Genomic DNA, 26,356 nt, shown 5'->3' with positions numbered 1-26,356 from the left:
AATATAACATTAACTTATGATTAAAATATTATATATATATATATATATATATTGTTGATAGAGATTGAAATTTAAAATCTAATATTTTAACTAAATATATATTTAGATGAGTCTATAGTTTTAGTCCCTGTATGTTCACTATCTAAGTTTCTTCTATATTAAATTTTGAATATGACATTAATCAATTTATCTACTATTCTGTCCATATAACTGGGATTTATTAGCAATTATCTATTTAAATTTGCTGCATCACTGGAGTTATAATTTTTCACATGTTCTGCATAAGCATTTCTTGCTAGTTCACACAGTTTTTGTTCTGAGGCAGGCCCTAGTTGGCTGACCATACTATAAAAGTGACCTTTTGAATTCTGTAGTAACTCATGTGGGTGTCCACACTCTACTATTTGACCAGCTTCCATCACCTGTTTTTATAATAAATTTTATGTTAGTTACATTTTGCTATTCATATAATTATTGAAACAAAAAATACATTATCAGGTTACATATTCTCTTTTTAGTTATTTAAATTAGAGATTTTGTCAATAATATGCATGTCTGACACGCGTGTTTATTCAATGCATAATAATGGAATGATGCAGCCACCTGCTCTAACGGTATGCACTGGCGGGACACTTGTGGAGGATGCTATAATAAAGTTAGATCAGCTAGCCCATCATGGTCAATTTGGCAGGAATGAACCACAATTGTTTCCAGTTGGATTGCATCGAGGTTGACTTGACACAGCACATTTCTGGTAATAGGGCTAGTCTCCGTTACTAACAATCCTCTTCCCCCTTGACCTTTAGTTACTAAATATATATAAATCGTTCTTTCATTTGTATACCAGAAATCAGCCGCGTTGAAAAATATATCATGTGTATTTATGGATTAACTTAAAACAGTATAATAGAAGACTTACAATGACGCGATCAGAATCCGCGATTGTGTGCAGACGGTGTGCTACTGTGACCACCGTACACTCGCTGAAGTGTTTCCTTATAGATTTTTGAATCAAGGCGTCAGTGCTAGAAACAGTATAATGGGATATATTATTACATATTCGTATATTAAATATCATCTTCTATTTTACTTTGCTTTAGCCATGGTGGTCTAATTAATCTGTCTGTAGTAAGCTAAAGATAGTGTCTTTGAAGTTAATAATCATCATCATTACATAGTATAAAACAAAGTCGCTGCCGCTGTCTGTCCGCCCCTATGTATGCTTAAATCTTTAAAGCTACTCAACGGATTTTGCAGCGGTTTTTTTAAATAGATAGAGTGATTCAAGAGGAAAATTTATATATATATATGTATAACACATGTACACCCGTGGGAAGCCGGGGCGAGTGGCTAGTAAAAGATAAAAATAAAAATAATCTGCGAGTCTTATTTTGCTTTTTCTCCACCTGATGGATCACGCATTCGGTATTGCCAAAGAAACTGGTTTTTTAAACCTTATTACGAAAAACGTTGGGTATAAGAAGTTAATATACTTGGGGTCGACGTTGGCGGTTGCCTCATCAAGTACAAGCAGTTTGTTATGAGCGAGCGCGGCGCGTGCTAAACACAGCAGCTGCCGTTGGCCGGCGCTGAAGTTGTTACCTCCTGAAGCCACATTCGCCGACAGCGAATTAATGCTGCTCTTTAATTCCACCTACAATAAAATTATCTCCATAAAAATGAGCTCACCATAAGATTTATACAGTGATAAAGCGATTGTTATTCTTACCTGCTCTAGTGCATTCCATATATCAGAATCCGAGTATTTATCAAAAGGATCCATGTTATATCGCAATGAAGCAGAAAAAAGCACTGGCTCCTGAGGAATAATGGATATTTTGGACCGAAGTGACTGTAAAATAAGACAAGTTTTTAACTAGATATAATCTTTGCAAATCAATGTTCACTGGTATGAAGTCGTTTGAATTTTAAAAAAATCTTTAGGAAACGATTATTCAGAATTCAGAGCGAAAATCTTCTGTTGCATTATTACAAAGATACGTAATGATACGTACGAGGGCGACAGCCGACAATAGACTATCAATTATTTCAAAAAAATATTTGGTAAAAGGAATAAAATAGAGGACAATAGTGTGTTGCTAACAAAGTTACGAGTAACTGGTACAATACAATATAATAATAATATTAATGGTACCTTGAGGGCGATGTCGCCGGTGTCGATGTCGTCTATGAACACGTGGCCGTCGATGGGCGCGAGCCGGAACAGCGCCGATATCAGGGACGACTTGCCCGCGCCTGTGCGCCCCACAACACCTACCTATAATAATAATAACACAATTTGAATGTATACCTAACTCATCGTTCTTATAACATGCCATTAATGATCAAGAAGCAGACGGTTTACTCTCAGTACAATATATTTATTTTGTCTTTCCTCAACTCATTCTGATTAAAAATAAACACCAAAATCGGCCTATTTCATAAAAAGTTATTTGGTATAAGTTTGGTATAAGTAAATTTCAGGTTTAATCATGCTAAAACTACATTAAAATGTCTTTTTCCAGATAATTTTCAATAAGTCTTATTTTCCAAAACTATAGATATTAGTGATTACTGATTAAGTTCATATAAACGTGGATAAATGAAAGTCTAATAAACTTTACCTTCCAACCACTTTCAATGACGACATTTAAATTCTTTAGTACTGGTTCGGCTTCCTCATCATATCTCAAGTAGAGATCTTTGAAAACAAGCCTGGCCCTTTGCGGCCAGCTTGCGGGCGGCGTAGGGCCGGCGATTTGCTCCTGTGGCAGCGAGGTAAATTGTAAGACGCGCTCCACGCTCGTCATTTGAGATATTACATCCGTTGCTTGTTTTATGCCGAGTTGTACCATATTTACCAGAATCAACCCTTGACTTATAGCTAAGCCTACATTGCCAGATTTGTAATTTCCTGAAAATAGACGGATTGAATCATGTCTATTGCATAGGTTTCCAATACTGATTATAGTCTTTTAAAATACGAAATAAAAAGCCCAATAGCTTACCATCACCGTCCAATAGGAGAAATATGTAGGAGGCCACTATTACATAGACAGCTGACACGACGCTTAACCAAATTGAAAAAGCTGCGTTAGTTGTTAATGTTAAGTACCTAGAAATAATATTTTTTATTATACTTTTGCAAAAAGCACGACTTTTGATGGTTTGGGACAGCAACCAATACCGTCTATGGTATTGGTTGCTGACACACACATGAGAGATAGGATCACAGAAACACTTTCTTATTATCTTGCATGTTAACAGACATACTAGAACAGTAACATGCTTAATTGCAGTGACGGATTAACCTAATAGCTAGAGTAGCAAATGCTGGCTGCTAGCCGCGGGCATTTTCTGGTCCCACATTTTCACTCTTGTCTTAACATACATATGAAATCTTGAAGTATTTTTATTTATACAACGACGTTGTAACAACGTTTAAACTGAGTATATGATTAGTCATTAGTACTGTTGTTTTTAAAATCAGACTATGGACCGAAACCAAATCATGAGCGCCTGGATTTTTTTGCTATAGACCCTGACTCGTAAATTTCACATCTATATATTTCATCTTTAAAATTGGAATACATTTTGTAAACTTTACTTGAGAGCAGAATTAATATGTAAGATAGAGGTACATTTTTCGAAAATATGCAAACTCATATTTTGTTAAGTTTTTTTCACTTTCAGTTATAATATGACATCATACAAACCAGGGTTACTAACTTATATTTAAAATGTATACATGTCATCTAACTGCTTAATATTATTTCGTTTGGATTGTCAACTTCTCATAATTTATGGAATATGTAACAGAACGTGGGGAATGTATACCTATATACACAGTCAGTTCTGGTAGCCTTTATATATCACATCATCATACCTATCCTGATATGAATCAGGAATCAGGATGCGCACAGTGGAAGTCTTACATACTTACCAAGCGGCTGTGTGTACGTCTTGCTTATCGTCGAACTGTCGTCGTAGTATTTCTTGAGCACCGCAAGCACGTACCGTCGCCAGACCCGCCATGCTTGCTGACACGTGGGAAAACACCGGACTTCGAGAGACAGCCTCAACTCTGTTCATAAATGATAACAATAATAATTCTGGACAAATCACACAGTGCCATCTAGTCCCAAGCTAAGCAGAGTGAGATCCTCTGAGAGCGAGTATCTCAATGCCTTAGTGTTTAAGTTTATTGCCTGTCATATATGTATTGTTAATGTACCTTGAATTAAATAAGTTGTATGTGCTACTAAAGAAAATTGTAGAAATCCTGGAAATTAATATCCGGGGAATTGAAAATAAAAAAGTGCTGTGTATACTAGACTAGGCAATACTTATAGTAATCCGTAATACTCGTGAAAGGGCGCTGCTTGTGGGGACTTATCAGTTCGAGTTACGGCCACTGATTAAATTATTTCCTTTTGACAAAGCTGCTGGTAGCATACGCTGGTGGTCACTATATTCTTCCTAACTTAATTTAAAAATTAATACGCATTTTAGTCAAGTACAAGATTTTTTTTTTTAAATTAGAAGTATTGAGTTTCTTGTCAGTGTTTCTTAGTGAACTGACAGTAGATTTGATATATCATAAGAGTCTGTAAAGATCTACATGAATAAAGATATTTTGATTTTAATACATTTATATATTAAATTAAGCATATCTGATTTCGATCTTTTTAGAGTCTTTAATTTTGTAACATTCAATATTTTGAAGTTCCTATCTGATACGTACCTTTTTATAGATTGTGCGGAGTTTAAATAGAAAATGGTCAGAAAGTACATGAGAACAGCACAGACGACTGTTGTTAGCAACATGCAGGGGTTCACTATTGCCACCATTACTAGAATCCCAGTCATGACCATGCACACCTATTTAATAAGATAATAATAATATCAGGACAATTCACACAGCGAGACCCAAGTTAAACTATTAGCTAGCTTAACTTCGGTCTAGATTTCCCTGTGTTATGGGTCTAAGCTTGTGTTATGGGTACTAGATAACTTAAGGGGCCGACTTCGTAGATACATACATGTATAAAGGGGATATCCTTTTTTTTTTTATTTATGTGGTTATATATTGGATTTCCTTTCAATACAGCGGTTGCGCTATCGGTGTACGCTTGCTAGTATTGGGAGTGAAACTCAAATTAATATTTTTGTACATTTTTTACTGGGTCGACGGCATGCAGCGCAATTATACTTAGTATAAAAGTACTACCAACCACCGCATCAGTCACTCAAAGTTGGTTCATGTCTGATTAAATTTTTTTAATTCGGTAACGATATATTGTATATGTGCTATAAACGTATTTGTTGTGGTTTCCTTACTTGTAATGTCTTTTAGGCTATAGGAGTCTTTTATATTTAACATTCGGCAGGCGGTTTCATGATCATTTCTGGTTGTGGCAAATCTGTTGCAATCTTTAACAAGGTGGAACATAGTTTATGGAGTAGTGTTGTCGCACGGGCAAGTGACACTATTAATTATTTTGAAACGGTGAAGGTATTGTTTGTGATATCCATGCTCTTGAACGTAATAAAAACCAAGAAATGGTGCCCAGATCACAATAGTCATGGTGCCCAGATCACAATAGTCTCTTGACTATTGTGATCTGGGCACCATTTCTTGGTGTATAGGCTATTGTTGGGGTTTTCATAAAGAGCAACAGAGTCAGAAGTACAAATCATCCGGAAGTGCTGTTTTACTTTATACATATATATATCAACGAAGTCGGCCCTAATTACTCGTTCAATGAATTCCTTACCTGAATGGTATCTAACATCAAACGGGGTAAGATCTCATCCATGATCCCCATATCCTTAGAAAACCGATTGAGAATGCGACCCGACGGGTTGGTGTCGAAGAAACGCATGGTCGCTGCTAGTATATTGCCGAACATTTGTTTGTGCAGTTTTATTGAGTTCCGCATACATACCCACAAAAATATAACGGCTCTGAAAAGAACAATATGCAAAATATATAACAACATACGCTACTATTACATTTTACCACAGGTAAGATAATGTAAAGTTAAAATACTTTACAATATTTAGTAAATTAAAACAGAATTGTGGACTGCAATAATCTCTTTCTACCATGTTGGATTTCGATATTGCGGATGCAGAAACAAATGCGGGCGCACAAATGACCTTTACATAACATCTGTTATCCATATTTGTAAGTCGTTACAAACTTCCTGTATTGTCTTCTCGCACATAAAAATTTTTATTTGTTTCAAAGAATAATTTTATACTATTTCTCTCTATAAAATTAATACGTAGACAAAATGGTCTATGATTTTTTACATCTGCTAGCTTCAATTACTAATAAAATCATAATAAGTTTTATATAATAAGATCTAAGGACAATTCGCACAGCGCCATCTTTTTTCTTCTTCTTTATGTCCTCACCTGCCAGCAGTAAATCCTATACATCCGAATATACATATGGTCCATATATTAATGTACATTTGATGAATATTTGGATTAGAAGAAAAATCTGAATTGGTTATATTTGTGGCAAGTATATCTGTTGAGTTTATTGAACTAGTTAAGTTGTTATTAAATGATTCTGTATCGTTATAGATATCTATTGTGTTAATATCACTTTCAGTATTATTCATATCTTGGGTCTTGGCTGACTTCAATTCATCTATAGAATTCATCCTGAAATTAATTATTTAATTTGTTACTTAGTATTAGGTACATAGTTTAATTAGTAACTGTAGTTTTCACGTTAAATTGTAATTGTTTGCGATCGCAAATAGACAAATAATACATTTAAAAATAAAAATCAAATATGTAACGTAACGCATGGAACATTGATGTTTATCTTTCTTGATTGATTTCTTCTCGAACATTCCGTAGCGACGCATTTAAATATCAGTGCAATTTCTGCTAAATTCAAATTGTTCTGAGGAAAAAAAACCTTCATAACATAAAGAATCTATAGGGTAAGTTGAAGAAATATTGCAATGAAATAAAAAATGGTTAAAATTTATTGTACAAATTCTTACTATTTTTTATTTCATTGCAAAATTTCTTAAGCAAACAGTGAAGAATTTGTAATTTATGGTTGCAACTGTTTGTATTGGTCTACGTGTTTTCTATGCCTATATTATGAACATATACCTACCCTATAGATTCTTTATGTTATAAAGGTTTTTTTCCTGAGAACAATTTAAATTTAGCAGAAATTGTACTAAATATATGATAGATAAATAAATTATACTACAATACTAAAATAAATGTTTTTATAGTGCCAAAATCGAACCTGGAAAAAATTCAAATGTGATTTATCGATACATTTATTATAAAGATGTGAATTAGTAGTTATGCAATGCAATTGATATTTAAAATTGACGACATGTCGTTCACATTGTCATTCAGACCATGGAAGAATAATGTTTATTAATTTTATATACCATCACTGGGCCGCATCATTGTGCTCCTTAAGGGGATCTTCCTATGTGATGGGTTGAAAAAATCGATTTTTTTTTTTCATAAATTGCTCCCTTAACATGTCTATAATACGGTAGTAAAGCGATTTTAGAAAATTCGAAGTCGTTTTAAAGATACAGCAGGTAAAAGAAAGAGCGGTTCGGAGCGGTGAGTTGGCAGTTAGAGACCGGGCCTATTGTGTACCGTCGGCTTTATACCTGGCCTCCCTTTTATTAATATATTTGTTTATACAAGTTTAGACACGTTTCTACAGACTTAAACAGAAATTTCTATTGTTATAATATTTTACCGAAGTTATTTTAGTCTATCCAAGAAATTACAAAATTCTACGGATTAGCAATTCGACGCCATCCAGATTCGCTTGAAGATATGAGAAAGGAAGTTTGGGCAACGTACTATCACAAATGTTCTTCTGATGAAAACCCTCAGCATCAATTTTGTCCAGAAGGCGAAGACAGTTGGTGTAAATGGCGTAAGGCTGAAGCTAATAATGAACTGGACCAATTTCATCACGATAAACCACCTCTAATTCCGCAAGTCCAAGAAGCTATCAAACCGGTTTTCGAAGATTTATCGAAAGACGAATTATTAATTCGTTGTTTAGGAGCAGAGACACAAAACAATAACGAATCTTTGAATTCTTTGATTTGGACTTTCGCTCCTAAACATCTTCATTCTGGTCCCAAAGTTGTTGAAATTGCTAGCTACTTAGCAGTTATTATCTTTAATGAAGGTTTTCAAGGTATTTTAAAAGTTATGTCGATTATGGGATGCCCTGTTGGTCGTGAAGCCCAAGCGTATGTTGAGAAACGGGATGAAAAGCGAATCTTACGCTCTGAGCGGCGCGTAAATGATGTCGTTAAACAAGCCAGGATTGACTCAAGAGCTGAACAATCTGCTTTAAAAGAGTTTCACGAGGAAGAGGAAGGAATACTCTATGGACCAGGCATCGCCGATTGAGAGTAAGTTGATATTTTAATAGTTTTTAACGGACTTGAAACTTTAAACGCGTTTTTCTCAAAACTGTGTTTTTCAAACTTTCCTCCATTGTATCTCAGAAACGGCTGGACCGAATTACTTGAAATTTACAGGGCACACTCAATATATGTAAACGCATGGAATGAACTATTATCAATCGAAAATTTTCAAAACTTCGATTTTTTTATAGCAAAAAAACAAAAAAAAAAACGCCTAATTTGCAACTTTTATTTCAAATGTCTATCAATTTTATATTCATTTGATTATAGGTCATTCCGTGCTTTTAAGCCTACAAATTAAAACGCCGTTTTTTTTTTTTTTTCAGATAAGCCGATCAGCCGGAATCGTGGAGGAAGTGCTCTTTTTTTCGAGGCGGGGGTGTTCAGAGCGCTGTAACTCTAGTTTGACTGAATATTTTTAGCTGAAATTTTATATTTATACTGTCCAAATATGTGTTAATAAATGATAAAAAACTTGAAGCTCTAAATATTTACTGGTCGTAGAAAAAAAATCCTAAAATATCCCTAAAAAACAGGCCGTCACATAGGAAGACCCCCTTAAAATATGGTCGAGCGCAGTGTCTGCTCTAATAACTACGGCTGATTTATTCGTTCGTATTTATTATTTGACCCAAATAAATTAATGCTCGTTGGTAATTTGAATTCACACGTTGCGACTTAAAATTGTAAAGTTACAATTATTATTTAAGTTTCTTGCTCATTCTTCTTGAGAGAGCTTTCCGAATAAGGGGTATATTAAAAATAATGATAACTATGACTATTCTATTCTACTCTTATAATATACTCTTTATTGCACCCAATACATTAAAGTAATCCAAATTAACAGAGTACTAGGGTCAAAAGGCGGCCTTATCGTTTATGCAATCTCTTCCAGACAACCTTTGGGTAAATGTGGAATAGTAAATCATAAGGTACCTAGATTACTTAGAACAATCAGTAATATGTACATTAAGTATATACTTAAATATTACCAATGTGTGAGCCAGAGGTCACCAGCTGACGTAACAAGTTGTGCCATAATGATGACCACAAAAGTGAGTAATAATGTACACCAACTATTTCCGGCGCCGAAGTATTTTGTATACACTGATCCAGCCACGCGACCTGTGAAATTAATATAAATTTTGTACATAATTTAATCTATTACATTATTAGTCAAAATGCGCTTGTCAAAATTATTAAAAATAAATAATAAACCTTTTGGTCGCGGGATATGAAACTAATATATAGAATATGATATATTTTATTTTCGGCTATAGGTTTGTGAAAAGTCATAAGAATAGACCAAATAGGTCGTTCGAAGAGCAAATAGTAAGATCTTAATAGTATAACCCAAAGAGTACCGTGTATAGTTTAGGGAAAATATTAATTTTTCAAAAAATTTTTAGAGATTTTTTATATGTATAACATAAAGGATTTGATTGTATTGTTTTACAATATAGAATCTGAAGTATGTGTTATATAAATAAACAAGTAGGTATTTTATCTTTACATGGGATAAAACAAAGTCGCCACCGCTTTCTGTACGTTTAGATCTTTTAATTTACGCAACGGATTTGTATGTAATTTTCAGCAATAGATAGAGTGATTCAAAAGGATGATTGCGAAGTAGAGGTGAATCGTAGTATCCTAGTAATTTATAAAACGTATCTAGCGTTGGTATAAATAATTCTATTGAACCTTTGCTAATCATTTCATCTGTTTCCTGAGAGTCCTCATTTTCGGTCTCTCTCGGTGTTGCGTCTGGTGTCTCTTTATTGCTGACATGTGACTGAAAATTTATTAAACAATTGTTATATTTTTTAGATTTTTATTATACGCGTTAGACCAGAAGGAGACTTTTTCTGAAGTAAATGTACGGAATTGTACTATTTCTATTGGCATCAAAAACCACAGTCATTACTGTTATCTGATTGATCCCCCATACAATTCAAACGGGGATCGAAATTAGGACGGCCTGAGTCGAGGTTCGATGTCGGCCAGAAGCTGGCCTACAGCCGCTCCGCAAGTCACCCTGCTGATTTGGAGTGCCATCTGCACTCGCCCTATCGTCTAGTAAAGCCGTAAAGGTTAACTGCGCCCAACAGCATTAGAGTAGTCCGAAAAAGAAACTCATTACTGAGAACATAATCTATATTCTAAGGATTGGTAGCAAGTTTGTTGACGACCATACTAATACTGGCAAGTGTTATTAATATAATTATTAATATTATAATATATATAATAGTATAGGTTGTGGTGGCAGCCATCATTGGAAGTCCCCATACAAAAGTTCATAAATATATTACTCACAACAATGGACGTGGTACGTTGTAGCTGTACTGGTGATACATCGTCCATTGCAACAACTTCTTGTAGCAACTCCGCAAAAAATGGCGTCCGCGACACTTCCTCAAAGCTGCCTTGACTGTCAATTGTACCCTATGATTAACGTATTATTTTATTTATACGTCTTTTTAGTTCACAATATATAATTTTTATATATTCTATTTTACGTACAGTATTTTTTGTTAGTGCCTCATTAGATTAAAACAATATGAAGATACGAAATGTAAGATAGGTATATATAAAGCCCCAACTAAACCCAACAGAGTATAATACTACATACAACTAGATTACAATTTTCTTTTTAATATTACGGGCTTGACAAAGTAGTCATAATAAATTACGATTTCTAAATAGAATAGTAACATCTACTTAAGAGTATTCTTTTTTAAAGAATTTCTCAAATTTTATTGTAACTAAATAAATAGATAATATAGGAATTAATATTTATATTCGTAAATAACGATATCAAATTTCAACAATTGTATTTCGGATTGTTTTAATATAAATTATAACTCACTTTATGCAGTATGATTACTTTGTCCGCGCTCTTGAGATGGTGTAGTTGGTGGGTGACGAGGATGCGCGTGGAGTGCTGCAGTAAGCCTAACAAACATTCGGACACCAGGTGCTTGCCCACATGAGCGTCCACTGCTGATAATGGATCGTCTAGTAGATATATATCTGCCTACAAAGAAGTTTTTTACTCAAAATCTGGAAAACCATCATGAGTCTAATATACATGTTTTTGTAATTGGAATGGCAACCAAACTGACGGCCCTTGTTGGTAAGTACCAACAAGGGCCGTCAGTTTGGTTACGTCAGCAACCGTTACTTACAATACATGTACAGCACCACGATATCACCTCAGCATCGTTAGTACTAAACGTGGTAACTCTTGGAAATCATTGTGGTAAAGTGCTCTTTGCGAATATGGGCTAATTGACCTGAGTTCATTTTATCAGTGGCCAGTCAGTGTAACCCGTTATCGCAGGCGGGTACATTATTCCTTAATCATCTATAAAAGAATACCTGTCTGTAGCAGGCTCTAGCGAGTCCGATGCGCGCCCGCTGTCCACCGCTGAGACTGGCGCCGCGCTCCCCCACCAGAGTCCCGTCACCGGACGGCAACTGCTCGAAGTCTCGCAGCAGAGCACACGCTGTCACCACCTGACATAACAGGACAATACTTCACCCTTCGGGGGTACAGAGGATTGTTAGTAATGTGGACCCCATTGCTAGCAATCTACCATGTCTGGTTGATAAAAACCTGGTGAATTTACCATGATGGGTTAACTGACCTAACCTCATTAGTTTCTTATCCTCCTTCGCTGGTGGCCCGCCAGTGGGTTAGGCGGGAGCACCATTCCATTATCGTCTATTAAAAAAAACTTCACCCATCTTCTGAACATAGATATTCAAGTAATATTCAGAAACAAGGAATAAAAAATAAATTAAATATGCCTAGTTTTCGTATCAAAAAAGTAAGTACATCTTTCATGGGACATTGTATACGTTTTTATAATAAATTGCCCGATAATGTTTTGAATTTAAATGAAGGGAAATTTAAAATACATGTAAAAAATACACTTTGCGCTAAAGCTTATTACAAAATAAACGACTACTTGAATGACTACAATGCGTGGACTTAATTACAATTTTAACTTTTGTTATGAGGTATATAACTTTCTCATTGACATAGATAATATAATAAACACTAAAGAAACTTATCCTAAATTTAGTAATGACATATTGTAATTTAAATAATGTAAATTAAATATTGTAATGGGTGAAAACTGTGATTGGTACAGTTTATGCTGTAAATAATATAAATGACGTAGTGGAGTAACTTGAAACAGTCATGCTCGCTATAAAGTTCAAACTTGTGGCGGCGTGGTGGGCCGGGTCGATGTGCTCCCTCTAATATGGTTGAGTGCAATGATGGCTGGCTCATCCGTCATACTCGTGTACGGGTGCTGCTTGTGGGGACTGGTCTGTTCAGGTTGCGAACACTGATTAGATTTTATGATTTTTTTTTATATAGCATATGCTGGTGGTCACTCTATTCTCCCAAATTTGAATTTAAATGAGTATTATTGTAAATATGTACAACATTAAAAAAAAAATACGAGCTGAGTTTCTTGTCAGTTCTTCTCATCTCGAAATCATTCCGAACTGACGGTAGATTTGACATATCATAAGAGTCTGTAATAGACCTACATGAATAAAGATATTTTGAATTTGAATTTGAAATTTGAAACGTTAAGTTAATCAACATTCGACTAATATTTATTTCATTTTTTAATATACTATTGGGACTACTCCACTCAATACGCTTTCTCATATCCATAATTAATGAAAAAATATCATGATATTTTATAATTTTTGAACTACGATGTACAATATTTATAACGTTACCCCATAAAACCAAATTACTTCAATAGTCCCACTATTGAAGTAATTTGGTTTTATGGGGTATTTTCACTAATTCTTAACTAAGCGTTTTAAAAAATCATATAAAATAAATACAGAATATAATGCTTGCTCTAGTCCAATGGATATGGTTCATAGTAATAAATTCAAATAATAATATATTACAATATAAAATAATCATTATAATAGTAGTAAAAAGAGAAACCGAGCAGTAGTGGTAGTGACATATTCAGTTCTTGTACACTGCAAAATCAGTCCCTATTTCGTTATGTATGAGATAATCTAAGAAGCGATCCAGGAACGCTCCTCATAGCTGCTCAAATATTGGTCCTGATTTTAGTGTCGTTATTACCTTTTTATACCTGACGGGGTCGTATGGCAACCCAAATAGAATATTTTGTCGCACTGTAGCGACAAATAGCCATGGTTCCTGACTTGCATATGCAACTCGGGCGCCGCCCAGCGACACCGTGCCCTTATATGGCACTAACTCGCCCAATATCAGTTGGAGAAGTGACGACTGTATAAGAGATCACAAGTTAATTATTTCTTAAAATTTATAGGGATTCACGAAAGTAAATAATAATACTTTTATGTAATTCGTAAATATATCATAATGCCATTTTGTATTAGTTGTGTTGCAGTGCAATAATAGGAACGTAGTCATTACTATTAATGAAAAATAAAATATAGAATTAAACTAAATACAAAGGAAAAATATTTTTGACCAATATGTATACGTAGTCCAAGGCACCAACATACACTTATATCCTATGACTACATCCTATATTTTAGAAAAACCGACATACTTAAATAGGACATAATTTTTAGTATATATAAATAAGTAGGTTCAAATTTTTATTTTGATACATAATACGACATTTAACCGTATACCTACCTAACCTGTATCAATAATAATATAGAAAATACTAAAAACAAGTACAGATCTCTACATAACGATTATGTCGAATGTTATCTATATAGACAATTATAATAATTTTCCAATGCACTTGATTTCTTGTTAACTTCAGTTGTCTTGATTATGATTACCATAACAGATAAATTATAAATATTAATGAGCTCATACAAATTTATTTATTATCTATGTTTATAAATACATTTATAATTAAATATGGCTGCTAGCCAGACGAAGACTCAACTAGAGTAGGGTTTAAAAATAAATCTATGTAACTATACAGGTAGGCAAGTATCTTAATAGATAATCCATGGTAACACTAATATGATAAAGCAGAAAGTTTGTTTGTATAGCAGGGATAGTAATAAAAAGTATAGGTAATATGCACAAGGGGCCGAAAGGTCCTACATGAATAAATTGTTTGGAGCTTATTTGGTTGAACGGCTAATTAATCTCAGGAACAGCTAGTTCAAAAGTCTTTAGTGTTGGATAGCCTACTTATTAGGAAGAGGCCTATATAACATCAAGGAAACATGTCTCATGTAAGGGAAAAATTATAGGGCTCTACCACATGGTAGAAAGTAATAACAGAAATTAACTAGATTAAATGATATGGTTTCTTAACAATTTGCCTGATTTGTGCAAAAAATTTAGAAAGCATAATAATATTCGTATTACTGAAGCATATACCTACTAGTTTCTTTAAGTTTCAGAAGGTTGGATTTAATGTACTCGTACATATTATAGTAAGTAGATATTAAAATTGTGATAGTGTTGTGTAATGTAATCATAGCAGATACTACTAATAGTTAAATAGATTGTCATAATACATCAGGACCTGTGTATTTCTATTTATAGTGCCAGCTGATAAAGATTTATACCTCCGTAACTTTAACAGAACACAGTTTGCACAATCAATATGCAAGGGGTTTTGTGCAAAGTCTCTGTATGAAAGGAATTATCATTTAGTTTTATTAGTTCTTGAATAATGTAGGAATAAATATATTAACATCTGGTCGATCTCGAAGGTCCCCAGGAAACCATCGTGATTATATCTTGGTGAAATCTCCACGTTAGACTAAGTGCCCTGATTGAATTGTTATACTTTAATTACTTGCTGGTATTATTAGACTTTAAACATCATTTCAGAACAGGTGCAGGTACATACCTTACCAGATCCCACCAGCCCAGCAACACCAACGAACTCTCCAGGAGCAGCAGATAGCGAAATATTTTTTAATGTAATGCAATCTTGTTGCCAGCTGGCTGTCACTTCTGAAATCACCATCTTTTGCTTCTCATTATAAATTTTATTGTCGTGGTTATTGGTATCATTTGTAATAAGCTTCGTACTGTTCGTATATTCTTCACTATTTATTACGCTAGTCAACTCAATTTCATCGAGGGTTAAGAACTCCTGTAATTAGCCAAATATATTTATTTATATTATTCTACTAAACATTGTCTTAGAATTTAATCACTTTCATCAAGAAATGAAGTAGAAAACTTAAGTTATTTTTAAGTTTTTATACTAAATTGACCACTGGACCGACGACCTAATTTGTTTGAATGTATTAAAAATTAATTTCAATTTTCCAATATTAGGCTGTTAAGTTACACGATTAGATACTTTATATATACGGTACAGATGTTTTTGCTATGTTTCGTAAAAAAAATAATGCTACAAAAGAAACTAGGTCGCACAGATGTATTTATGATAGTACAAGTTTCTTTGTATGCAATACATTAATTGTAATTTATTATATAAATATGACATAAATATAAGTCAACAAGAACAAGTGTAAAAATAACATAGTGTAAGTGTTCATAAAAACACAGGTATGTCAGTAAATACGTAAGTATGTATGGCCGTATATAATATTATTCAATTAAATCCAACTTAGTTGAAACAAATGTTACATAACATAATAAATAACTACTAGTATCTAAATGATAAGATGTAATTAGTTATATTAAAATTATTGCATATTAAGGGTAATTAAGAATGATAAATTAAGATATAATTGACTATTGACTTCAAGTAATTCTATTTTATCGCATATGTCCTAAGTAATATAATTAGATATAATTAAGTAGTTAATTATACATATCTACCTTATAATTATGAAAGGGCATTACATACTAATAAGAAAATTCTCAATAATAAAATACTTCTTTATTAGTGACTTAGTACATATTAATACGTAATAGGTACTATTCTTAAATATTTACGTAGACATGTATTAACCACAATAATGATGTACTGTATCGTTTATCTACTTAATTTTGCACAAATTTACACTGTAAGTACGTTATATATGAAATTTTATTGCAATTGATCTTCATTGTAGATCTGCTTTGAATGAATAAAATCCCATATTTTAAAATTGCTCATAAAATATCAGTGTGATATTGTAACAACAGATAATTATATTTTAACTATATTCTTTATTTGTAGGTATATAAAGTTAGATGGTGGTAGGTTAATTAGTGATTGATAGGTTAGGTTAGATAATAATTATTGGGTTTATTAATAAAATTTGCATGCCTACTGAAAAAAGGCTTATTACAGCGCAGCTTACTAATGTCACTGGGGCTTTATTGTTATGTGCATATCTGTCTGTATTGCGAATAAATGACTAACTTACTTACTAATCAAACATATGATGTATACTGTGAGATTGCGGTCAAATGCGCTCAAATAATATATAAAAAAAAAAACTAAACATTAGGACATTAACTTGGATATGCGAGGGGTAGTAAATGAAGTAGGTATTACCTCAAGTCGCTTTATAGAAACTCTTGCTTCAGCAAAAAAAGACATTGCCATTGGAAATAGGATGTTGCATGTAAGTTGTAAAAGGTTGAAGTATTGCACTAGTGCAAATGTTATGGCCGAGTATATGTCACCTCCCATACACACGAAGGTTAGCACAGTGGCGTACAATATAAACCGCTCCGTGAACACACCCAGTGCTGACGAGAATCCTTTGATCATTGACGTGCGCAGTATCAATTTCACTTCGAGCCTATAAAGGGAAACTAATAAACTTATAATATACTAGGTACTTTTTAAACTTGTAAGACAACGGATAAGTTAAATTTTATTGCAAATAATGTTAAGTTTATATAGGTACCTACAGATAGGCACTCTACTATTTAATTTTGACAAAGTATTAAGTACTACTAAATTGTTTTGTAGGATCTTACTAATTTGAAAAATATAATTTTAATAAACATAAATAACGCGTCCAGCCAAAAAATTGAACTCCCTACCTGCTCTATGGTTCCCGGAGAAATAGAACCGCGGACTCCTTCTAGTTAATAGTGAATAGGTATATTCTGTCGATATTTTATCCTAGGTTTCCATCAGGTAAGGTGATATCGTCTTCCTAAACCACTTAGTGATGACGCTACAAAATATTTAGATAATAAAGACTGACGACTCACTTGCGCAATTTATCAACAACCTTCTGGAATGGCACCTCCCACGAGTACATTTTGATTACTTGTATACCACTAACAAGTTCGTTCATCACCTTCACCCTTTCATCAGTACGTCTTGCAATTTTACCACGTAAACTTCCTTGTAACTTGCTTAAATAAACTAAAAGTAAATAGTGGGTTAGAAAATATAGAGGACATAAACCTCTATTATTTACTCCTTAGACAAATCAATATTGTCTACAGGTAAAAATAGATATTTAACCATATATATTGTAAAGAAGAAGGAAATAAGCTGACCTTTTCTTGCAGAGTGGTGTATATATATTTATGAGTGGTATGTACATATATACTTACAAAACTATAAATTATATGCTTATAGAATTTTTAATCAATTATGAGTAGTGTTGTACCTACTACACATTAGTATAGCCAGCTGCCCACAAACACTTTACAAAAAGAAAAAGAAATATTTTTTCTTGTATATAACAAGAAAAAAATATTACCGACTAATAAGCGACGGTTTATATGAGCTTCGAATGGTTACAGTATTGGTAAATAAAAGATCTATGACATGTTGGACTTTCTAGTAGACTAGTTAATTCATACATTGTTATTATATCTCAACGCATTCGTCAGATGATTTTTGATAAAAGCTTCCAGACGGCTTGATTTACGAATTTAACAATCATCGTCATACTTCAAAACATCTTACGTAAAATGACAAACACAAAACTCACCTAAACCTTGCTCAACAAACTTTATTACTGTTCACCTAATCTTTCCTCTATTAATGGATGAAAATCCGTTATATCTTTTTGGAGATTATTGCGAATATGTAGACAGAGGAGACGAGAGGGAGACTTTAAACAATCTTCCGAAGTCATTCACCTAAACCTTGCATAAGAAACTTTATTAATGTTCCCCTAAACTTTTCTTTATAAAAATGGCTGAAAATTCGTTATGTAGTTTTTTAGATTATTGAGAACATGCAGACAGACGCGACGGGAGGGTAGGCTTAGTTTTGCAATGTTATACAGATACAGATATAAATATCTATATATAGACAGAAAGGTCACGTGTGCGAATGCAGTACAGATGCAGTAATATGCATGAGTATATATGTAGGTATAAAATAATGAAAATGACATTAATAAATTGTAGTTACCTTGTACAACTACAGTCTGGAGAAACATAACTGCTATGCCAGCTAACGTAGCCCAAGATACTAGCTTCCATACAAGATAAGTGACAAAGGTCGCTACTATAGGCGCTACCCATGCAAAATGTAAATATATCACAGCTACATCGAACCGATTTACATCATTAGACATCAAGTTTATTACGTGTCCAGGCCCAGTCTTGTTTAATCCACTATAATTGAGTTTTAATATCTGAAAACACACAGGCAATGAAAAAGCAAAGTTACTATAAATTCTATTTCAAAAACTTACCCAATAGTTATATTAGATAGACGAAAGGATATTTATACTTATTTAGCGAAAGATACAGAAGTTATTTATAAAGATAATGAAGTATATCATCAAATAAAAATATGTATATAAATAATAGTAGTTTAAATAATATATTGATTTACCTTCCTATATACCAGTGAACAGCAAGCTATCCTAACTCTCATCCCCGTACAGCTTTGATTTAACATACCATGGTTAAATAACAACAATGTGCCAACACTAAGCACATTTATGAAAAATACATAAATATGAGCATTTTTATAATTTTCAGATGTTCTTGGTCCAGCAAAATATTCTATAAAGAATCCCAGCGTATATGGAATTAACGGGCTGAAAAAGAAACCTTGGTTTATAAATTTATTTGAGGGTATTGTTATGGCAAATTCTATAACAACTATACCATTATGTATGAGTACACATGCATATGAATGTGCTCATAAGAATTGTTTATATTAAATAAGTGTATATAAAATGTCAGCTAAGTAGTTAATATGAATCAATCAAACATATTTACAAGACCACAATGAAGGCAAATCCAACAATAATTCCAGATAGCATATATTCAAGCCAAAATGTACGCGCGATAGCTTTAAACAGCGACGGTTTGTAGTTCTTAGTGCTTTTGGCTTTGTACAATTCATTTTCCCAAGCGACCTCCAGTCGATCAGTCAGCTGCCCTGAGAGATCCCTCTGTCGAGTTTGCCATATGTCTTCTATATTGACTCCATTTTTATATCCTTTTTTAAATAAATTAATTGTCCATCTGTAATAATATATATATTTTAATCCACAATGATTGTTCAAGTTCCTATGTGGTACGGCGGGGGTAAACTAACTTTTAGTAACTCTGTAGTATATATGTACTTATGTAGTAGTATAAACTAGGTTTAATTCATGCCCTAATCGACGCCTACATAAATGAATATTTGTACAACAGCGTGACTTCTTTGGAAAATGTATTGATTAATTTATTACTTAAACCTCTATTTCATTAAGTCCATATACTTTATTATTCATTCGGACTATCGTGCTCTTATATATAATTATATTAATAGTAAATACTGCATTTTATATAAATTAGTTCTGTTTTCTAACATCTCTATATTTTTTTTTAATAATCAGTATATTGGCGCCAAAAATGTTTTACTTTTTTAATAAGAATATACAAAACTTAACAAAAGCATATCAATCATAATATTATTATTTGTGAATTAATAGATATTTACTTTATTCAGTATACAATATTATTAATTTTAATTATACGTCGAAAGAAGTCAGGTGCTAATGGTCGCTCAGTACCAATTTATCTCTGTTGCATTCAGGAGTGCACACTCTAAAAATATAATTTCATTGATATTCTGTCTAAAGCGAGTATAATATAATTACTAAAAATGATAATATAAGGTATATAGGTAACCTTGATTACGCTCTATACATGTCCGTGTGGTAACACTAAGACTTGACTGCGATATTAATATTGTCATTGGCAACGCTGCATCGCATTATGAAAACAATCATGCGAGATCATGGCCATGGCCACTAGATGTGTCGTAATACGTATAATACTCGGAATGTCTACTATCATCTATAGTTAATTCAGGCAATAAATGTGTGTCTTTTGGACTATTAAGTGATATTTTATAGGAATATTATATCTACTTACTAACTTCTCAATCTATTTGCTCCATATCTCGTGTTAGTATTTATGGTCCTAATGTAAAAATGCGTAGGCCATTCAAACCGTTATTACAACGATCTGTAAACATTGCACTAACGTACGTGATGTACTTAAATCGCTTTTATAGAGACATACATATTCATCTGTATTATTTGTACTGTCCACGTTAATTGACCTATCTAGTGATTTCTAGATAATGACTAGATGGGTCAATTAATGTGGATAATGCAAATAATATAGATATAATAAGAATAAAACGCCTGCATACATATTGTAATAATTTATTCGCATGTGATGAATTTCTAATCAGAAAGCAAACTCGTTGGTAATTGTCGATTAGTCGTCTTATCTACCTATTTCAAAATTATTTGTCTTTAATGATAATAGTTTATTGTGATATGATATTAACGTGATCTTGAATACGTCTTCCGTATTTATCTAACCGAGGAAATACGTATCTATGTCTTATACTAACCGAGGACATATTAGAATCAATTTTAATAAGTGCATATTAGTGCTCCGTTCTAACTTCGGACTTTAGCCAGGGTTGGATAATATATATAAAATATACATTATTCCAGATTGACATACCAGTTTTAATTGCTAAAAAGATATTTTAGAGGGATCCAGAAATTTCGAATAATGCTGTTAAGTTGATGGAATGTGGTATATATAACCAAATAGGTCGCTTGACCAGCATTTAGGACAGCACAGTATTTACTGTGATCCCGTGGTTTCACTTACCAAGAAAGGGTGAAATTTTATATATACAACTAGCTGACCCCGCTAACGTTGTTTTGCTATTTAAAAAATGGGGTTCATGCTAGAAGGGTGAAAATTTAGGGTTGTATGTATTTTTCAAACCTAAATAATAATAAATTGAAAATAAAATATTATGTTGAAAAATAAAAAATATATATTTAGGGGTGAATATCCCTTACCACTTAGGAGTATGAAAAATAGATAGTAGTCGATTCTCAGACCTACTGAATATGCATATAAAATTTCATAAAAATCGATCAATCCGTTTGGGAGGAGTATGGTAACTAACATTGTGACACGAGAATTTTATATAGATATAAGATACAACTATATACTCGTGTTTAAAGATCTTTTAGACTTCTATATCTAAACTGTACTGTCCCGGCAAACTTAGTTTTGCCATATAAGTACTAATATCGCTATTAAATATAATAGGAGTTAGTGAAAGTAGGGTGAAAATTTAGGGTTGTATGTATTTTTTAATGCCACATTATAAAAAAGTAAAATAGAATGTTAAGAATGGACAACCCTTATCACTTAGGGGTATGAAAAATATGTATCGGTCAAGCCGTTTCGTAGGAGTATGGTAAACACAAACATTTTGTAAGTTTATATATAATGTAGTCTGGTTATACTTACGTGACAAATAATTTAGAGATAAAGTTAGCTTCTTCGTTTGGATTTTTTTCTTTCAGTATAATCTTTGAATCCATATTTGAAAAATTATAACTGTTTTAAAAAATTATGTAACAGGTAGAATTCGCATGTTAAGAGTTACACGGCTATAGATAAAATATATGAATCTTATCAATATAATAATAAAGCGAGATTCACCGTCTCATTTTATTATTGATTTATCAGATCAAATTCCCGTGATACAGCAACGCATATAGGTACCTACATGTATTCTTGGGGTGGAATTTAACACTTTTCCTTATAATAGGTTTTCTAAGGAGAATGTGTTACAATGTATGAAAGAAATATTGGCAGATAATCTAACCTGTAAGTCAAAAAATATTTCAGTCTAATCTATACTATATATATAAGAAAAATAAATATATATTTTAATTAAGTATATTGTACTAGGTATTTTTATATATGAAATACAGGTCGGAACCCTTGAAAAAGTAAATCTCCCACAACATTGACGACTTTTACGAGCACTATTTTATAAACAATTAAGGAAAACCTTGTAGGAAGCACTTATTTACTTGAAATCACTGATATTATAAACACTTATACCATAAGAATAATATTGACGAAATAGCTAAATTTGAAACACTTTTAATGAATCGTAATTTTCAATTTACACAGTTTGTTTTTATATCAACGTAATCTATAGGCAATATTTATTTCATAATAAAGGCAAGTGTTTTACAAGAATCGACTCTACCGGTTGACGCACATCGACTGAGTGCAAATCGGGTGGATTATGTATGCAAGTCAATAAAACAAACTTAGAATAATGCACTAGTAGAGGACGCATAAGAGAAACAGCGTATAGAATCTATACCATTAGATTAGAATAATAACTCTGATTTTATGAATTAAGACGCTTTTGTCATTAAGTTATAAAATTAAGTTCATTGTAATATGATATCTATCAACTAGGTATAGGTACATCATGAACAGATCCTTGTTAGGCCGTATTACCATTAGTGCTTGGAGTAAATAAGGGCGGGAATTAAGTTAATTATGGAAAGTATTCTTTTCGGAATTTACGTATAAAGTTCCATCTTATCATATATAAGTCATAAATAAATATACGACCATCGTAAATCTTATTATATATTGATACCCAACTGCGATAATAGTATATGCTAACGGGCACCACACCAGTAGGGCATGATAGGATATCATGATGTCAAGTTAGGCCATCGTGACGAATGCAGCCGTAATTATCGACAATGATTTCCAGGTGCAGCAGAGAACTTATATTACATTACCAGCCATGGGGCCCCTGGTCCACATTACTGTGCTATTACTAACAAATTGCTCCCCCATAAATCGGAACAAAGTGGAAAACAATGAATCATGCAGAAGTGGCTTACACAAGATGCTGAGATTGCTTTATGCAAAGTTTACCTAGGTGAAACATTCAACGATATACACGATATTGACATTAATGTAAAGGAGCAGTTTTGGGATCACTCTGGATCGCTTCCTAGATTGTCCCGTCTATTTTTTTCGGAATACTCTAATGCTGTTTGCCGCAACTCGCCTAAGCTAAAGCTGTAAAGCTTCGCAGGACGATGAGCTTCAACCGGATGAAGTCGTACCGTCTATGTGGCTAAATCAATTTCACATAGTACGAGTATGTTCGCCGAGCCGATTTTACCCTAACCAAAACTGCTCTGATTTTTGCAAAAATACCCTCTTCAGTTGTTAAAAAATAATTACAATGCTTTATTACAGACTCTATTAGTACTAATATACTTAGTCCCAATAAACTATATAATAAACTCCCCTGAATAATATTTATTGTAGATTTAAAAATTCGAAATACTAAATCGATCTTGATCATTTAATTAAAATCCTCCGTTCTTTTAGTCGGTTCAAAGTTAGGTATCACGAAATAAAACATAGCAATAAGACAGTAAGACATATATTTAATACATAAAAAACATAATTGATAAGTACATAACAATTATATTGGCTAGGTATAAGGCAATGCGGTTTTGAACGTGATCTTTGATCATTGTTCAAAATAACATGGAATGTTTCAACATTAAGATGTGAAATACATAGGTATTGGTTCTTCATATAGATTTTTAATATATATCTAACAACTAATATAAGTAGCCAACAATTTAGATGAACACTTGACTACAATAACAGTTGAGTAGTAGATAATATAATTAAAAAATATACAGTGTATTTTAATTATATAATCTTGTACAATAATAATACATGATTAGGTATATACTTGGAAAAATTATAAAAAAAAATCTATTATTACCTTAAGTAAAATATTGTACCTATTTACGTAACTAAACGTAGGGTGTATGCAATTTCAGTAAAAACTTCTTATTCATATAAATATGAAACGTCTATTAAACCTTGTAAGTTATATTTCTTGTATCATTTTTGGTAACATTCGTTGATAAATTCGGTGTTTGCAAATAATTTATAAATGTAAATGTATCACACATATGAGCCATGTAGGCACAGGATCTTAATTTATATACTACAAATGAAATATTCTTCGTATTCATAATGTTATTGAAATATTATTTACTTATTAAAACATGTCATTCTATCAAAAAATACTTAATAAATCATTTTGTTTAAAAATAAAAATTACCTTAGTTCGTAAAATGCAGGCATGCGTTCGTGTGTTATTTATATGAATGTTACACACACAGCACTAAAATTAGTTATATCGAAGCAGTAGTAATGGAGGTTACTCGTCGGGGATACTATGTGTAATCAGCCTTGATTTCGCTACAGCTGAAGCGATTCGGGTGCTCCCTGCTACTGTTTCGATATTACCCCTGATCTAAGTGTCGTGAGTAGCTGTTTGTTGGTCGCGGGTTCGATTGCTGGCATGGTATAAAATTCTCGTGTCACAATGTTAGTTACAATATTCCTCCCAAACGACTTGAAGGATTTTTATGTAATTTTATATGCATATAAGCATGTAGGTCTGAGAATCGGCTACTACCTATTTTCCATACCTCTAAGTGATAAGGGTTGTCCACCCCAACATTATTTTTTTATGTTTTGGGCAAATTTTTTACCAAAACGTTTGTGGGGTCAGCTAGTTAATGAGTATTATTGTTTGTATCGGTCTGGGTGTTTTCTAGGTAGTCTTATGTATGTATTATACTTTTAAAAAATATACCTATGTATCAGTTGTCTAGTACTCATAACACAAACTCTATTTAAATTGAATTGTCCTGAGATATTCTTATTATCTTAATATTATATTTTTTTGCCAAAAACGACAAGATAACGTTTATATTAGTGAATAACATCAGTACACCGTGCACGCACAACGTTATTTGGCACTACTTTCGTAAATTCGATCGGTAGAGTCCGTCTCTGCTAACGACGTATATTAAGGGAATAGGTAGGCAATTTGACCTTAGGTGAAAATTCACTAAATAGATCATGAGATTAGATTAAGACTAAAAGAACAAAGTATTATTATCATTGCATTAGTATGATATATATTAAATGAATATTCATGAATATAACACATAATATATCTGTTTTATTTTTGCAGGTATAGGCTTCAAAACGTATTATTTATAAAAATCTTAATGCAGTGGATTGCAAATGGCATTTGAAGTAGTACTTCAATTGAACTTAAAAAAAAGGTTAATGGGTGCGAGTGCAGACCAGTGCTAGTCCTGCCTCACGGAAACTACTTTAGTCTGAGATCATTGGTAGGAATTTGAACCTCGGCTAAGCTATTTTTGATCTCCGTTGAAATGGGACCAGAGGCCAATTAGAGTTAGTAGTTAGTAGTAGAGCTAGAGGGTACGGTTAGGATCAACGACTTCGTACAGGAGTGATGTGTGTGTGAGATGAACTTGGGACAGAGCAGTCATACATTTGTCAAGCTTAACTGAAGACAGTCACACTTTGATGCTTGTACGAAGACTACGATGCTTGTAATATTTTATATATTCAGAGTACATAAATATAAAAAAATAAATCTGTTTTTGACATAATTTAGAAAGGAATATTCGATTTCATCTCAAATGCTTGTTCACTATCTAAGACAAGTATGAAAGTACATAAAATTGGTTGTTAGTACATTTATTTATCACAATAAAAGGCCACATTTATATTAGATACAAAGTTGATGGAGCTAGCTGAATTAATAAAATAACAATCTCTTTTA

The 26,356-nt window shown here is 32.8% G+C and overlaps 1 protein-coding gene across 1 annotated transcript; it reads right to left on the bottom strand.

The window, feature by feature from the left end:
• Positions 1–191: 191 nt before the first annotated feature.
• LOC131844217 (ATP-binding cassette subfamily C member 4-like) lies at positions 192–22,217 on the bottom strand. Its single transcript, XM_059193041.1, has 24 exons — positions 22,144–22,217; positions 19,579–19,827; positions 19,187–19,394; positions 18,758–18,983; positions 17,596–17,752; positions 16,925–17,174; positions 15,314–15,562; positions 13,582–13,749; positions 11,829–11,966; positions 11,317–11,484; positions 10,764–10,892; positions 10,152–10,242; positions 9,443–9,575; positions 6,424–6,678; positions 5,778–5,967; positions 4,745–4,881; positions 3,944–4,084; positions 3,009–3,115; positions 2,625–2,914; positions 2,156–2,278; positions 1,730–1,852; positions 1,494–1,654; positions 920–1,025; positions 192–422 (listed from the first exon to the last, which is right to left on the bottom strand). The coding sequence occupies exons 1-24, from the start codon at positions 22,215–22,217 to the stop codon at positions 228–230; spliced, it is 4,068 nt and encodes a 1,355-aa protein (XP_059049024.1). The 3' UTR covers positions 192–227.
• Positions 22,218–26,356: the final 4,139 nt, after the last annotated feature.

Source organism: Achroia grisella, unplaced genomic scaffold, assembly GCF_030625045.1.
Source record: "Achroia grisella isolate CSIRO2021 unplaced genomic scaffold, CSIRO_AGI_Agris_v1 utg402, whole genome shotgun sequence".
Lineage (NCBI taxonomy): Eukaryota > Metazoa > Arthropoda > Insecta > Lepidoptera > Pyralidae > Achroia > Achroia grisella.
Note: the sequence above shows the minus strand (reverse complement) of the source record. Positions and strands in the feature narration are given on the sequence as shown.